Genomic DNA, 16,661 nt, shown 5'->3' with positions numbered 1-16,661 from the left:
TGTCACATTGGCTATATATGATTGTATTTAGGGAACAGTTGTTTGGGTGTTGTGGCTTCATGATTACCAAAAGCACAATTCACGCTCATCTTTAAGCATTAAATGTCCTTAGGATTTAAAGTCCATTTGCAATGTTCAGTCCAAATAACTGACACACGAGCAAAGTTAGTGCTACAGCAACATTAGTACATGTAAGACCATATGTTGAAATACACATCCTTGAGACTGTGTGAACCTTTAGTTAAGAAAAGCCAAACAGACCTCTCTGTGGTCAGACATCTTCAGCTTCAACAAGGTGCTGTGCCCGCTGTTCTGTCCAGGTGGGAGCGCTGTGCTGCACATGAAGCTTCTCCCAGCATTCAATCAACAGATTACAGGCATGCAGCCTGAAGAATACCTCAGCTGTGACAGATAATATACCACCAAGCTTCAGTTTGTTGGTGTAAAAGAACAGTATTATACCACTAAATGCCACTATTACACAGCAAATGTGTTGCTGCACTAAGAGCAGTGTGTGAATAATGTTATTGAACATGTTCTTGCCTATAGTCATTTGGTTTTTTTTGGTGTCTGAATATGACACAAAGAGTTTTGTGTAGTTTTACAACTTTAGCAAGAGTCAAAATTAGAGCTAGAGTGATTAGTTGACGAATTGATTAGACGATCGACAGAAAGTTACAACTATTTTTATCACTGAAAAAAATTTTTTAGTAATATTTTAAAGCAAAAAATTCAAAAGATTGCTGGCTTCATGCTTCTCAAATTGAGAATTTGATGTTTTTTCTGTCCTTCATAATAAACTGAGTAGTTTTGGATTTTATGGACTGTTAGCTGGATAAAACAAACCCTTTAAAGATGTCTCCTTGAGCTTCGGGAGATTACGCAGAGTATGTTTCACTATTTTTTTTAATCGACCAAACGATTAATTGATTAATTGAAAAGGATGATGAGCATATTAATCGATAATGCAAATGATCTGTAGTTGCAGCTTTAATAATTTGTCATATTTGGGCTATAATTATAGTAATGATGATAAAAGTCCATCAGATGATGGTGATTAGTTAAACACATACACCTAACATCATATGGTGCCACATCATTATTATTATTATTATATGTTAGGCTTTCTGCCAGACATAGGCTAATTATGGTATGTGTGTGTGTGTCTTGATAGAGTCTCATTAATATTGAAATTGGGAACTAGTTAAATGGATGTGATTTCATTTTTCCCATTGTGGTGCATGAATTTATCTTCAACGTGCTCCGGCTGGCGTTGGAAGTAGTTCCGGTGGTGTAGCAGCCGAGCGGAGCACACAGACCCGGGATCTTCGTGTTGTTGAGCGCAAACGCGAATAGCGGGTCGAGTCCGCCCGTCATGACTGTCGACTGACCACAGCAGCGGTCAGTGTGACGCCTGCACGGCACCGTGCATGCAGCCCCGGCTCACAGCGCCAAAGCACCGCTGGAGCTTTTGTCTTCGAGGGGGAATTTTCAAGTGCACAATCGGCGTCTGGAGCTTCTGGAGCAGAGTACAGAGGAAAAACTGAGCCGGTTCACATTCACCCTACGACGGTGAGTAGTCTGCAGGAGATTTTATTTGAATGTCAGTCATGAAGATATGTGGCAAACAGTGATTTAACGGGGGAGAAGTGTTACTAAAAGACTGGGCTTTTACTTAATGTCTGGCTATGACAAGTTCGCTGCCTGTCACAGTGTGCATACACACACACACGCACACGCACACACACACACACACACACACACACACTGGAGATATTCGTCTTTAACCCAAATAACTTATTTTAACTTTGCAATAATACTCCAGCATTCCGACAGTGGGGACAGACTGTGGAGAAAGTGGCGTTTAATAAAACAATTATCCAAGTGGTGGGCTGCAGTGGACGAGCACGGTGCCTTGCACAGCTGAAAACACTTTTGAAGTGATAACAGAGGAAGCTTGCAGCCTGAGCGAGCAGCAAACCAGCCTCAGACAAGACTCAGACCCTATTAGCTGCAACCTTATTGTATGCAGAGGCACAATTAACTTTAAACTAGTGAATGAAATACAAAGTGTGAAGGAAAAGTAGCAACATATGGAAGGAAATAAGTCAGCTGGAATAATTTACATCACAACATAACACAACATATTTTGATAGGTTTACATAAAAGGTGTGTGAATACCTGCCAAGGTGTCATTGACACCATAGCAGGTATTCACAGGTGTTGGTTTATTTTTGTTTACTTGTTTACTGTGTGGATTTGCAGTATGTTTGCATGCATATAATGTAAGTATGCCTGTTTGAATCATGGCATCACGCTTTTTAAAGGATGTCATTTTTTAGCAGCTCCCCAAGTTTAGTTGAGGACAGTTTATGAAGCATATATACAGTAATATGACTTTTACACCATATACGCTGCTCACATTGTGTTGAAAGTTAACATAATTTACAGAAGTGTCACAAACAGTGGCTTTATATGGCACATATTTGGGTGAAATGTTTCAACATTGTAGCTTGACACAGACAAAAGATGCTGTAATTTGCCACAGCAGCTCACTTTTATTTGCCGTTTTCCAGTAAGAGTTTTTTGATGGTGCAGTTACGCTCAGCCACTATGGATTTCTTTTCCATAGGCTGCCTCAAACGCACCACTATAGCCTCTTTCCATAAAGAGACTATAACCTTACCATGAACGGTGGCTGTCTTATACTGTAAAGGAGTCATTATCTTTGATCATGCTGCAGTGTGTGCAGAGCCAGCCAATACTATACAATTTCTTCTCTCCAAAAACGCACTGACAACTGGAGGTGTGTGTGTATGTGTGTGTGTGTGTGCGTGCGTTTGTGGGCAACAGACTGAGAAAACGTTTGAGAGAGTACCCTGTTCCTGATTTGGATGCGCCTCTAATTCCTATCAAGATGAGAGCTGTCTGAACAGATTTCTCTCATCATTATTTGCTCTGAGATTTACTTGCGCTTGTAAATGGTGTTGATTGAGGGTAATTTGGCTTTTTAATTGCCGAACAGCTGCCACACTCACTGCTGATTGCCATTGTAGACTTTCTCAGTAGATCACTCATAGACCCCTAAATGCCTCATTAAAACGTTATGCAGAATCGCATGAAACGTGAAGAGAAGGAACCCTCATAATGTTTTACTGATTTCTGTTTTATCATCGGAAAGGTCGTTGTAATTATCGTCAATGTCAGCAAATGCAGGGCTAAGAAGCGAGTGTAGTAATGACTTTTTCAAAGTTGAATTAAGGGCTATTTGTAGATACACTACATGCATTTGAGTTTCTTTGATAAAGATGAACTCCATGTGCCAGTGTGACGGATGTTAGTTGGGCACAGATGAGAACGACTCCGAGGGCCAATATTCCGCTATTTATTCCATTCTCTTTAGGATGACAATATCACACACACACACACACACACTCACACACACTCATATTGTCTCCAGGTTGGTCACTGCACATCTGGATCATCAGTGCAAAGCAGCACTCTGAGCACTTTTCTTCTTAATGTCTCAAGCAACACACCAATGCCACATAATTCTGACATTTATGGCTGAGTCGATACAACAAAACCTTAACTGCCTCTCTTATAAAGAGTTAAGTTACACCAGGAAAAATCTGGAAAATTTAACCCAGTGTAATAACATGTTTGGAGTTAAGCCACAAAACATAGGTAACAACATAATTACAATTACCACAGAGCAAATCCCTGCAGGAACCAATGCAACACACGTACACATTTTTCCAGGTTAGTCACGGCAAAGATGGACCTATAAGAGATGTAAGAAAATGTCGTCTTCACTATCTTGACATAATGTTTTCTGATACTGCATTGCTTTTTAAAAACACTATCAATTTTTAATCATTAGTTTAAATGGATTTGTGGCAGTGGTTCATTTTTTTGTTTAACCCCCTGACTGCTAGATCCGTCATCTATCTTCAGGCTTTTAACTCTGCCACTTCAACGTAACAACATATTGCTGATAAAAAAGTAAAAAAAAAAAAAAAAAAAAAAAAAAAAAGATTAATCTGATTGCATGCATTGCATATAGTGGAGTGTTCTTTATACTGTGAGAGTTTTCCTAAAATTAGACTCTAAAGAAATCGCAATATATCGTGATATATTGAATCGTAACCCCTGTATTGTGATATGCATTGTATCGCCAGATTTTTGCCAATACACAGCTTTAATATTTACAAAATAACAAAAAAATTCTCCAAGAAGTGGCGGCCAAAATCTCCACAGGGCTACATGAGTCACGTGTCAGAAAGGTAACTTAGCATGCTAAGAGAGAAGCTTCGGCAACTTTAACAGTGAAATTTAAATGTCCACAAAACTGATATTATTAACTTTGTACTACCAGTGGACAATATGCATTAAACTTTACAATTTAAATGATTAGTCTATTAAGAAAACAGTAAAATAGCACCACAGCTTACCCACATCAATGCAAAGCAGCACTGTGAGGGAGACTACTGGAACTCGGCAGGTACACTGAGGCCGCTGTGACTCAGTTAGCGCAGGAAATGTTGTTAGATAAAAATAGATAAGGCTTCTCAGTGAGATGAATTAACAAATGCTAAACAGAATTATTGAATAATAAATAAATATCACAAATACAAAATTAAAATAGGAGCTAATTAATTTTGTTATTTTTTAAACCCGTAACTGAGTCAGTCATTGCTGTCAAGATTGCATGTCGCCTGCCTGCATATTCATCATGACTTGTAATATATTCTTTTTGTGTGACTTCATAAGTAATGTTGGGCAGCCAGTCACTCTCCTCAGCGTCTGCCAAGAATGATTTGCCACCAAATTAAAACGTGATGGAGTTAAGACACTGAACATGTCCCAAATTATGAGAAAATGTGTTTTGTTGAGCAGCTACTGTTTGAAATGAAAACTTACAGTTGCCTTTTATATATATTTGTTTAAATACATATAGAATTGAAATTCAGCCTCGGCATCCAGGTGTCTGGGTTCAATCTATTGAAAAACCCAGTGTAATTTAACTTTGGCATGTATCGTCTCAAAGTATTCTTTTTACATGCTGTGAGGAAGATGACTGTCGGCCTCAGCCGCAGTGTTGATCCCTGTAAACAGCCAGACTATAGGCTCACCCTTTCATACTGCTGCCATTATACAGAATCAGTGTTTAACCTTGGAAAGAATATCTGTTTACTTAAGGACTTACTAAGTGAGATTATGCTTTTAGCAAACACCTACACCCACTCTCTTCAGTTGTATGGATTGATGCCTGTGAGCCATCTTCGTCTTTTACTGTTTATCATGAACACTTCCGCCAGAGCGACTGTTGGTACACTGCCGGGCTCCGAGATGGCTGAGGTGAAGAGGAGGTCTCATTTGCCTTGGACAGAAGTCCTCTAATGTGCCTCTGCAATTATCAGACCGCCACAATGCCACTAGGTCACTTTAATAACCTCAGGTCATATCAATAATCAGATGTTTGAATGAAAGACAAAGTGATTATTAAAATGACCTGATATTAGAGGTAATTATCAGGCCCCTGCAAGTGAGTGAAAGTCGAAGCCTTCATCCCCACTCAGATGCCCCTCAGGTATTGATTTACCTATATACTGCACTGTATCAGACTCCTCTATCTCCAGGCTTGGAAGGGGAAAAATTTGACAACGCATTAGAGCAGACTTACTCTCCTTTTAAGTACCTTTAAGTTCTCTGAGTGCTCCCAGTCAGTGTGATTTTTGTCTCGTCCCCAGGAAAGTACACATAATTTGGATTCAAATGCAGCAAATCCTTTTATCTTGTCAAAATCCTCTTTGATTCTGTTAGGAAAGCGTCGCTATGATTTGAAAGAGAAAGATGTAAAAGATAAGATGGGGGATGATCACTTTTAAAGGGCTGTCATTTGGATTGAACTCGGCAGCGGCGCTGCCAGCGATGGGAGTTCAGTGCAAAGCTTCCATTGTGAACCTGATGTAAAGCCTGTGTCTTACACAAGCTGAGAGTGTTGTTGCACTCTCCTGGTTATGTTTTAATGAGTAACAATTGTAAGCCAATTTGCATGTAAAACAATGTAATTATAAACAAGCATCAAAAAGCTGTAATACTTCTAAAAAATGTAAATTACCCTCCATTATAAAGCGCAACAAAACCTAAGCCATGCCTCTGAGCCAGGGCCTCTAGGTTTTGGATGCTCGCTTCCATTATTAATGCTATTCACAAGCCAAACTTTTTAGGTTGGTGCAGTTGGGCTCTTTAATCTATTTTTGCTGTAAATTAATGAATTTTTAAAGAGGACTAGTCCTTGCTGAATAGGGCTGGATGTGGGAATGTAGTTTGAGTCGTGGTGACGCAGTGCTATAGCCCCCTTTACTGTGCAAAGCATGAGTTCACAAACAGCATCCCATCTCTCTCTTGGGACCTTTCGTTGAGGGAGTTTGCCGAAATGCTGCACTCCTATGTTTTATTTATGACAAAATATGCCTTTTTAACTTCGCCGTTGTCAGAATCTGGAATTGTGATAGCTCTTTCCTAGTCGGCATTGCTAAGTCTTCTGGGTCGCTAACTCCCTCTACCTTGGCAGATGTTTTCAGGTGTTATGTTCTGTGTGGGCTTAGTGAGTTAAATATTTTATTCCAGGCCTTCAGGGATTCAGTGGAACCTACTGATTTTCTTGCCTTTCTTTCAATCAGATGTTCTTTCAGACCTGAGAAAAATTGTGTTAATCAGTATGTTGTTTCATGTCGAGATGCTACTTGATCGACTCTGTCGACATGAGCCGGCCGCTGATGAAAGTGTGATTCTGTCGTGGATAAATTGTCATCCCCTCTCTGTATTACTCCTCCTTCCTTTCAAGCATTAGTTTGCCTGACCACCCGCTTTAAGGCCACAAAATGTATCTCAGTTTGAAACTGCATTACATCGATGCCTCTCCAGGTCTCCTTTGAGAATAAGTAGACAGTATCAAACGATAATTGCTTAACCCAGCTCCATTGAGAGATGAGCAAGCAGCCACCATAAGGGCAGCTGATTTGCCTTGATATCTTATAATTGAACCTTTTCAGGGGTATGTTTTCTGGCGCTGAAGCAGAAAGTAATTAAGACGTTCAATACTGCTTTTTGGACCTTTTCCTCCTTCCTTTGAATGGCCCACACTCCTAGACATGACAGCGCTCAGTATGCTTACAGACTTTCTTTTGACACATTAGCCTCACCGTTGCCAAGGCAGTCCTTCCCAGAAACCCCCTCTGCTCTGCACACTCCGGGTGGGTATTTTGTCATTACTTCATTTTCCTCTGAAAATATTTTGATGCCTCTTTCTTTTGGCTCCCCCCCTCCCCTTCTCTCACCCATCCCCCGTCACTCCATTCAAAGTTCTCTATTAAAATGCAGAACTGTAAAGCCTCTCTCAGTCTAAAAGCCTGCTAGCAGCGGGGGACTGTTAGCTGTTAGTGATGCATACAGCTGAGTGAGTGCATCACAGCTACAAAGTCTAATGGGTGAATACATTCAATCACACACAGACCCTCGACTCTTTTAAAGGGACAATGTTCCCAGTCATGAAAGCTCCATCCACAGTGTGGAGAGTGATGTATTTAAATTCTTTGGAGGAGAAAGATTTCTTGTTCATAAATGTCCAAATCCCTGCTCTTCTATTTTTTATATTAATGCGTGTAATCTTTTTCTCTAAGTGCCAGGTAATAGCTCACAACTTTCAAGTTACTAAAGTTAACTTTTCTTTTTTTTTCTGGGTAAAAAATGAAAATCTGAGATGCCACATGTTCCCTTTTTCTCCAGATTTTGAACCGCTTTTGATAGCGACTAATGTTAGCCAAATGTCTGTCTCTGAAAATTTATGTTCCTGTGTGCATTCACACTACAAGCGTTCAAACTATTTAATCAAACACTCCCACTTCTGTATGATCAGCTGCCAGACTATCCCCCCTTCACTACCTTTATTTTCTATTCGACTATAGCTCTTTGAAAGCTGTCTGGTTGGTAAAGTTTTTGATGTTTCCTGATCAATGACACAGAGCTGCATCTTGTTGGGTTTTGACTCGTATGTGCAGGGATTGTGTTATTTAGGGTTACTGTATGAGCCCCCAGTCACTGCATTACAATAAGTTCTCTTCTGCCCTGCAGCTCGGAGATCCATTTTAATTTGTGCATTTGCTGAACTGTCATGAAATGTACTTTAAATGAATCTGTCCCATTTCTAAACACATGGTTATTCAAATATTTCTAAAAGAAAGCAGATGCATTTTGTTGTTATTGTTAGATTGAATGTGGACTTTACAATCTGGTAATTAGTTTTTTATGAGGTTGCATTTATTTTTTTTCCTATTTAGTAATTTAATTCTAATGTCAGTTAATTATAAAAGCATGGTGTTTCAAGTGACACCTCAATTTAATAAACAGTAAGAAATGGCACTCCTCAAATAAATATGAACCTGAGGATGATGTCGTCAACTCGGGCTACATCAGTGAAGAAGATGCAGTATATCAATAGACAATGATGAGAAGAGAACTGTAAATCTGTACTCAATTAAAAGTGCAGTTACTCCCATTAACTGAAAATTACCATTTGAGAAACCAATTCAAGTAAAAGTAAAAAAAAGTACCTGGTTAATAAATGAATCAAAGGACATGCTACTTTCCATAATTGTATTTTTTAGGGTGTGTGGGACAGTTCAAAATAATGCAAAAAAACAACAACAAAGAAAAACTAATATTTTTAACCAAAACATATAGATTTGCTGCACTTATGAAAGTAACGTTAATACAAAAGTTGAGATAACGTTAGGTTAACTGTTTTCTAAAGCACACCAATTTAGCCACCACTAGCTATTAGATACATTTAAAGGTCCAGTGTGTAAGATTTAGGGGGATTTAGTGCCATCTAGTGGTGAGGATTACAGATTGCAACCGACTGAATCTTCTCTTGGTTAGAATCCCCTCAGTGTTCATTGTTCAGGAGGTTTTTACCAGGAGCCAAATTATCAGCAGTGTTCTCTTCCTCTCCAAAACAAACCGATCGGCAATGAAAACCAGTAAAAACACAAAAAAAAGTAGCGTTTTTCCGATGCTCTCGTTGCTGAGGGGCTGCTGATGCGAAAATGTGAATGGCCTCATCTAGCCAGTGTTTAGTTTGTCCATTTCTGGGCTATTGTAGAAACACGGCGGTGCAACATGGCGATTTCCGTAGACGAGGATCCGCTCCCTATGTAGATATGAACGGTTCATTCTAAGGAAACGGAAACACAGTGATTGTTATTTTTAGGTAATTATACACTAAAAAAACATTGATTATATGTTAACATATCATATTAACATGAAACATTAACATAGCTATTGTTAGCTGGCTACTGCATTTTCACCTGCGATTTGCTTAAATGTGCTCGCAGAGGTTAGAAGAGGAGGTACTAAAAGCAGAGATCTGTGTTTTTCAGGAGGCACAGCACTTCATCATGTAGCTGTTGCCTATTTTGGATTTTGCTACAAACAATGTGGCCAGATGAGGACAGGAATTGCCACTGGAAGCAGCCTCTTGTTCTGGGTTTGTCGCTGTCATCATTACATCATGGTCAAATAAGAGGTGTCGCTTCTTCTTCTTCTTACAGGCAGCTGGCATCTGCAGTAGAGGTGCTCCTCACAAGCGCCCCCCCCCCACCCCCCCACCCCCCACTCAATCCTGGTATTTAGAGCAGACTAGATGTAATGAAGGTTCATTGCTCAAAAATATACTCAATTAGAAGTACAGTTTAAAAAAAGGAAATGAAATGTACTTCTTCTTAGCATGTGCATTAATTGTCTGCTGCCGAAAGACTGTATGGATGTTCCCAGTCCAAACTTCATCAAAGACTGAAATATTTGGAGAAGTGACCTTCTTCTCTCACACACATGCTTTTTCAGAACACCTAGATAACCACGAACATTATGAGAGACAAGAGTTTAGCACTCAGCATCTGTGCATACATTACAATGCATTTCTATAGAAAACTGATAGCCCAAAGATAAGCAGAGATATACTGTAAGCTGTCTCCTCTGCAGTGATCATCTTTCTCCCCTGATACCATGTGGGCCTCTGAGGATGATGTGAAACACATCAGGTATCAGAAACAAAAGACACAGTGCCGAGGTTAGCCCAGTCACCGTGGGACCAGTTGACTGAGTCGACTAGGTAATTGGTTGCGTCTACCCGCCCAGCAGGGCCCCTCTCCCCAGAAGCCAAGTCATGCCCCTCCTCTTCTCTCTCCGCTCTCTTCTATTACTCATCATCCCAACGCCTCACCAGGCTAGCGGTGCGAAGCTACACCGTGCCGCCATGCAGCCAGCCCACGCTCCCAAACTTCTCAACAACAACAGCCACGGCAGCACAGCAGGTCAGGGCTTGTGGCAGGCTGATTTGCAGCTTGAGCCTCCTTTTAATGAGGGGAAAATAAGTACTTGTTGTTCTGTGTCTTGTGTGTCACCACCCCCATCCCCACCTACCCACCACCACTACAACTAGCAATGCTACCTTCCCTTCAGCAAAGAAAAAAAAAAAGAGGAAAAGAAAAAAAGGTGCACTAATTAAGATGGCTTCCTGGGATTTGGAAGAGGGGGGTTGGCTATGGCTTCTCCCACAGTGGCAGGGCCTTGAGGAGGAGATGGGGGTGGTGTTGTGCAAGAGGCCTCATCGGGCATATCTCTTCTCTCGGTTCTTCTTTCCTTCCCGTAGTCCCACTGCCTGGCTTGTTTGGCTTGATGAGTCTGCTGCTAAACATTTGTTTTTTTCTACTTGTAATTAAGTGAGGATTTTTTTTTTTTTTTAGGAGCTGAGTACTTCCCTTCCTCTTCTTCATCCTGGTGTACTGGGCTCTCCAGGGGGATTGGTGGAAAGAGAGACAGGGGTTTGTGCAGCTCCTGGTAGGCAGGCTCATTGAAGTTCTCCCACCTTGATTATATACAGTGAGCATGAATGGAAAATGCGTGGGCCAATAGACTTCTTTGTTGTTCAAGGACATGCAAAGGTTACTGCATGGGATGGGAGATGAAGGTTTAGATGTAGATTTCTGTATCCTTAGGAGGCTGAATCCATCCAGCCATTGTTAAGTTTTCACTGGCATTGGCCCACTCTGTATCCGTCTCTTTGGTAAACCCTGTAGGTTCACCTGCGTCCCCCAGAATGTGGGGCGTTTATCCTCCCAAAGCACCGAGCACTAAACAAGACGATTTTCTTTGTTGAATCAGAGTGTGGTCTGAATGCAACATCTTCACTCCAGTGATGAGTAACAGTTACATGACATTCTCAGTCCAGTAGTGACAAATCTACGAATGTTCTGTGACTGACTGAAGTACAGAACAATTGGTGAGTAATTCCTCTCTCGCGTACCAAATGATTGTCTTTGTTTTTTTTCCTGAATCATGCTAAAAGTATTTGCAAAAGCCCCCACCACAAAAAAAAGCGTTCCTCCTCTACTTACACAGGACACGTTTTTAAGTTCAGTGCCGCTCTAAAAATAGCTACCAAATTAAAATGTTGGGGCTTCTTGAGTGTTTTCATTGTTTGTGTCTGTCTGAACAGGATCTGAGACGCTGGGGGAGTAGGGGTGGAGGGGACTTGACAGGAGAGTGAGACACGTCGAGAGTCAGAGAATGGGAACACGGTGTGGGGGGGTTACGCAGAGAGGGAAAGGGGACGAGCCTTTCGGCTTCTCTAGAGGGTTGGAATTCCTCCCGAGCTGTTCCCCCCATTTGGCAGGCACTTGTGAAAACAATTCCCCAGCTTTTAGTCACTCTGCAGATCCAATTGCCATTTCCACTTTGGAGAGAACGAGAGTGAGAGGCAATCCAGATAGACAGAACACAGAGAGAGAAAGAGAGAAGAGTTTTAATCGGGTTGGACAGATGCCGAGGCCAGTTGAGCGGTTGTGCGATATTAATATCTTATGAAGGCTGTCTGGCAGTGCAAGCTCACCGTCTTGTGTGGTTCTGTGTTTGTGCGTTGCAGCAGCGGCCATTGCAGTGGCTAAATGAAGAACTTGTGAACATGCACGAGGGAAGGACTCTACCTTTCACTTCGGTGACTTCCCCAGATGTTTTGGCCCAAAGAAAGATGGAAAGGAATGGGAAGAGTAAGACCCTTAACTCATACCTCGTCCCCCGTACTGCTTTGATTTTCACTGTGTAATTAATGGAATACAACTATTTGATTCAAGTTTTTTCTTCTCCATTGCTCACATTGCAGATCATACTTATGTGCAGTGTTAAAGACCAAGTGATGAACATGCCAAAATATTTAGTTTTCCATTATACAAAGCTACAGTGTATGTGGAAAATAATGTGCAAGTTAACATCTGTGTGTCTCTGCCAAGTGTGCTTTCTGCTCCAGCTAAAGGAGATGAATAGGCATAGTAAACAAACCTCCTGCTCTTCCAGACTTGAGCCAAGGCTGCTGCACAGCACCCATTCAGTGAGCCAACAGGAGATCCTCCACACGCCACGTCGCTGAGCCTCTCACCCTTCCCTTTCGACCCCTCGACCGACAAGCACCATGACCTCTGAGCTGGAGAGTAGCCTCACCTCAATGGACTGGCTCCCCCAGCTCAGCATGAGGGCAGCCATTCAGAAAGCAGATGCTGGCCACCACCACGGCCACCACCACGGACACCACCACCACGGCCACCATCATGGGCACGGGCCTGGCAAGAAAATTGCGCATTTGGACCCAGGTACAACGCTGGACCAGGAGGAAGCTGCACAGCACCGAGACGGTAAACCGCCCTACAGCTATGCCAGCCTAATCACCTTTGCAATCAACGGCTCACCGCGCAAACGGATGACCCTCAGTGAGATCTACCAGTGGATCTGTGACAACTTCCCCTACTACCGAGAGGCGGGCAGTGGCTGGAAGGTAAGACGAGAAACTATGTGATGTGGAGTTTGGCTCTTTAGTGTCAAGCTTCTATTGTGAGAATTTAGGATGGTAGACTATTCAGGTCTGTTTTACTACTGTGGATCTCTGGTCTGTGTGTCAACATGTCTTATACCCTGCTGGATCAGGATGGATCCGACTCCAGCTCTGATTTCCTGGTTTCTCATTATCACTGTGGCAGAAAATACTTTAGAAAATCAGTTGCTTATGTAAAAAGTTTAATAAATGTCAATTACTTTTTGGAATTTGAATCAGTCTTTGAAGCCTATAAATGACTTATTTTTATGATTAGTTTCTATAACATTAGTTGGTAGGAAGTTGTTATTAAATTGCTGCTGCCATAATTGAGTGCATCATGGGGCTGACCGGAATGCTTCGAAGCTTTGATCATTGCCATGGTAATCACCCTCTGAATCAGTATTTGAATGCTTCGTTTATATACCACATATATAATATATGCATAACCCCCAAAATTCCAAATAGCCTATGAATTAAGAAATAATTATTCACCATTATTCGTTCGGCATCTACATTAGATATTTCAGACAAGGACATTCAAATGTAGTGATTGTTTTGTGACTCTGACTCGCAGTCAGTCATCAGCAGTCCAGAAGTACTGAAACTGGGACAGTTTGACTACATGTGACAGGCTTAAAAATGTGAGCAAGATGTTGAAAAAGTCAAGCGTTTCGAATAGTTTCAGAATTTGCGAAGATGACTCAAAAGGTCAGGTGCCAAATATGCCAAAGGAAAGTGGCATATATCACACATCTATCATGATGAAATAATGACAATAATAAAAACGGTAACACTTTACTTGAAGGTATCTACATAAGGGTGACATGACACTGTCATAACTATGACATGACACTGTCATGAACCTGTCATAAACATTATGTACATGTCATAAACGTTTATGACTGATTAAGTGTCATTCAGTTTTTGTAATGATAAGTTGTTTGGGTTGTCTTTGTCATGACACGTTGACATTAAATTTGTTTGGGATGTCCTTATAATGACAACTTGACATTAACCAGGATGACATTACCAAAAGATGTCTTTGTATCAATCATTAAGTCAACTTGTCATAAACAAAAAAAGAGGTGCATTTCTTGTTAATGTCAACTTGTCATGACAAAGACAACTTCTGGTAATGTCACTTTAATTAATGTCAAGTTGTCATAATCAAGACAACCCAAACAATGTCAACTTGTCATTACAAAAACCAAATGACACTTAATGACAGCAGTCATAAACGTTTATGACATGTATATAATGTTCATGACAGGCTAATGATCATGTTATGACACTGTCATGTCGCCCTTATGTAGATACCTTCAAGTAAAGTGTTACCACAAAAACTTTTATTTGTATAGCACTTTTCTTAACAAGGTTACAAGGTGCTTTTCAGAAAAACAAGAGATTAAAACAAAACAGCATCAAAACAACAACAAAATAAAATGCAAAAACAGTGATTGTAAAATATATAAACACTGGGGGGTAAAGTAGAATTAGAAAAAGTAGAGTAAAATGGCCAACGAGCTTGGCAAATCACATAAAAAATGTAAGTAAGTAAGTTTGGAGATTATGGCTAATGTTACTGCAACCTGACTGCTCACGGAGTAGCTAATTGTCACATTACTTGAGGTCCATCAGCTGAAAACTGATGTTTCAGAAAAGTTCAACTTGAGCTCTGATGCCCAAAAACCGGTATTCGGGACAGCCCCATTGCATCTTGCCTTTGCTGGGGTTGGTTTGGCGTCTGGGGATCGGTCAAGTTTCTAGGGTTTTGTTTCAGAACGCATCAAAGATGCCCGTTACACTTTTCCGTATATATATCATATCAATAATTTAAACTTTTCAGCATCATTGTTCTGAATGAGAACTTTCTGTTTTGGAGCAAATAGCTCATGGAATATAAGTTATACAGTAGGTGATCAGCTGTTATATTAGTGTATCACTGTGTATCTTAATTTCAGGTCCTAACTACTGTGATTCTACCTTCCCAGCCAAAGAAATGTGATCACAAATCTCAGTTGAATTTGAGTTTAGTGAAGTTGTTAATGACTTACAAATGTTACAAGCTAAACCTTGATTCAGATTCAACAAGCGGATTTGTTTCTGGATTCAGATTTGATCAAATGCTCTCGAACCTCAACCCTGTTGCGAGCGCTCAAACTGCACAAATCTGATCCGCTGTTTGCCTGAAGGGTACAGAAACCTTTTAGCGAACCAGGAGTGATTGACAGACGCGTTTCGTCTCATTCAGACGACATTATTAAATCCTTATGTAAATGCAGCTATGCAAATCCTGGCTAATATGAGCAGAAAGGTGGCTGTGTTATTGGAGACAAATGAATAGATCCCTACGGTTGTGTCTTGGGGATTCTCTACCTTATTAGTGAAGAAGGGGATGGATATAGTCCTTCCTGTGACACATTGAAAAGGCTGTCTGCAAACTATCAACCAATTCATCTCTCTGAGAGCGGGAACATTTTTCTTCTTCTCTCATTATTTCTCTCTCTTTCACTTTCTATCTTCATCTCCCAAGCACTTGCACTCCACCACCGCCCCACCCTCCCCTCTCTCTCTTAGTCACTCACTCCTCTCTTCTTCTTTCCCTTTCACGAACCTGTGTTTGTTCCCCGTCTATAATCTTCAACACACCATTCCCAGAGCAGAAATGCATGCCAGAAACGGAGACAAAAAGGTTATGATACAAGCCAGGTTGTGTTGGCAGAGCTTCTTACCTGCATGTAGGATTCAATCAATTCGTTTTCTGTTCGGAGAGAGAGGATCGGGTTATTAAGACCATTCAGGCTTTCTCTCGCTGCAGCTCATGACTGCCTTCTCCTGCTGGTTGTATTTGGGTGCCAGGATGTTTTAGTATCCCATAATTACACCTCTAGATTCATTGATTTGTGTGTGTGTGTGTGTGTGTGTGTGTGGCTGCATTCTAGTAGCATCATTAAAGCACAGTTCTGATGGCGTTGTGGATATATTTTCACATGTTCTGGCATATATCCGTAGTATCAGTGCAGAGAGTTTGTTGTGAGATACATAATACAAAGTTGTGTTGCTTTCTTCTTCCAGGGCCATATAAACATTGCACAATGTTCTTATTTGTCGGTAGTTCACAGAGTATAGTTTTCAGAGCACAGAACTAGGGATATTAACCACCAAGAGTGTTTTTGACCAGTTACATGTCATCCTATAGGTCAGTTTTGCAACTCCTTAGTTTACTGCACAGTGCACCACCCTAAGGGCTGGCCCTGGCTCTCACCTTATGGCTAGTGGTGTCCCTCTGTTAATGCTGACCTGACCCAGCGTTGCTTTGGAAACACTGGGCCCATCCTCCCGTCTCCCCCACGGTCACCGTGATGAGTAAGCAGCTCAGTTTTGAGCCACAAACCCTCTTTAGCATTGTTAACTATGTTATCACTGAGGACTAGGCAATATATTGACATTACATCGATATTGTGATGTGAGACTGATTTGCTTTTACCCACTTAGTCATTATATCCACATTTCTGATGATTATATATCAAAAATCTCATTGTGTCCATATTTTGTGAAAGCACCAATATTCAACCCTACAGTGTTGTCGCAATATTGATATTAGGGCTGGCCCCTAACAGTTGATCAAACGTTAGTCAGCCAGAAAGGTCATTATTCGGCAAGGTTTCATTGGCTGCTTAGTCACAGAAAATAAATAAATAAACAAATAAAAAGCTGTGAAACTCTATTA

At 41.0% G+C, this 16,661-nt stretch overlaps 1 protein-coding gene across 6 annotated transcripts in view; it reads left to right on the top strand.

The window, feature by feature from the left end:
* Positions 1-866: 866 nt before the first annotated feature.
* The window catches only part of LOC125891717 (forkhead box protein J3-like), a 91,769-nt gene continuing 75,974 nt past the window's right edge, over positions 867-16,661 (top strand). For 2 of the 6 annotated variants that reach the window (XM_049581185.1, XM_049581181.1), the window contains exons 1-4: positions 867-887; positions 1,284-1,572; positions 11,990-12,113; positions 12,418-12,892. In XM_049581185.1, the coding sequence (XP_049437142.1) occupies positions 12,533-12,892 (360 nt within the window). In that variant the 5' untranslated portion in view covers positions 867-887; positions 1,284-1,572; positions 11,990-12,113; positions 12,418-12,532. Of the gene's footprint in view, positions 888-1,283; positions 1,573-10,309; positions 10,380-10,811; positions 10,906-11,989; positions 12,114-12,417; positions 12,893-16,661 lie in introns of those variants that run through there. The other 4 variants (XM_049581187.1, XM_049581186.1, XM_049581182.1 and 1 more) reach the window with 3 other exon arrangements.

Source organism: Epinephelus fuscoguttatus, linkage group LG7, assembly GCF_011397635.1.
Source record: "Epinephelus fuscoguttatus linkage group LG7, E.fuscoguttatus.final_Chr_v1".
Lineage (NCBI taxonomy): Eukaryota > Metazoa > Chordata > Actinopteri > Perciformes > Serranidae > Epinephelus > Epinephelus fuscoguttatus.
Note: the sequence above shows the minus strand (reverse complement) of the source record. Positions and strands in the feature narration are given on the sequence as shown.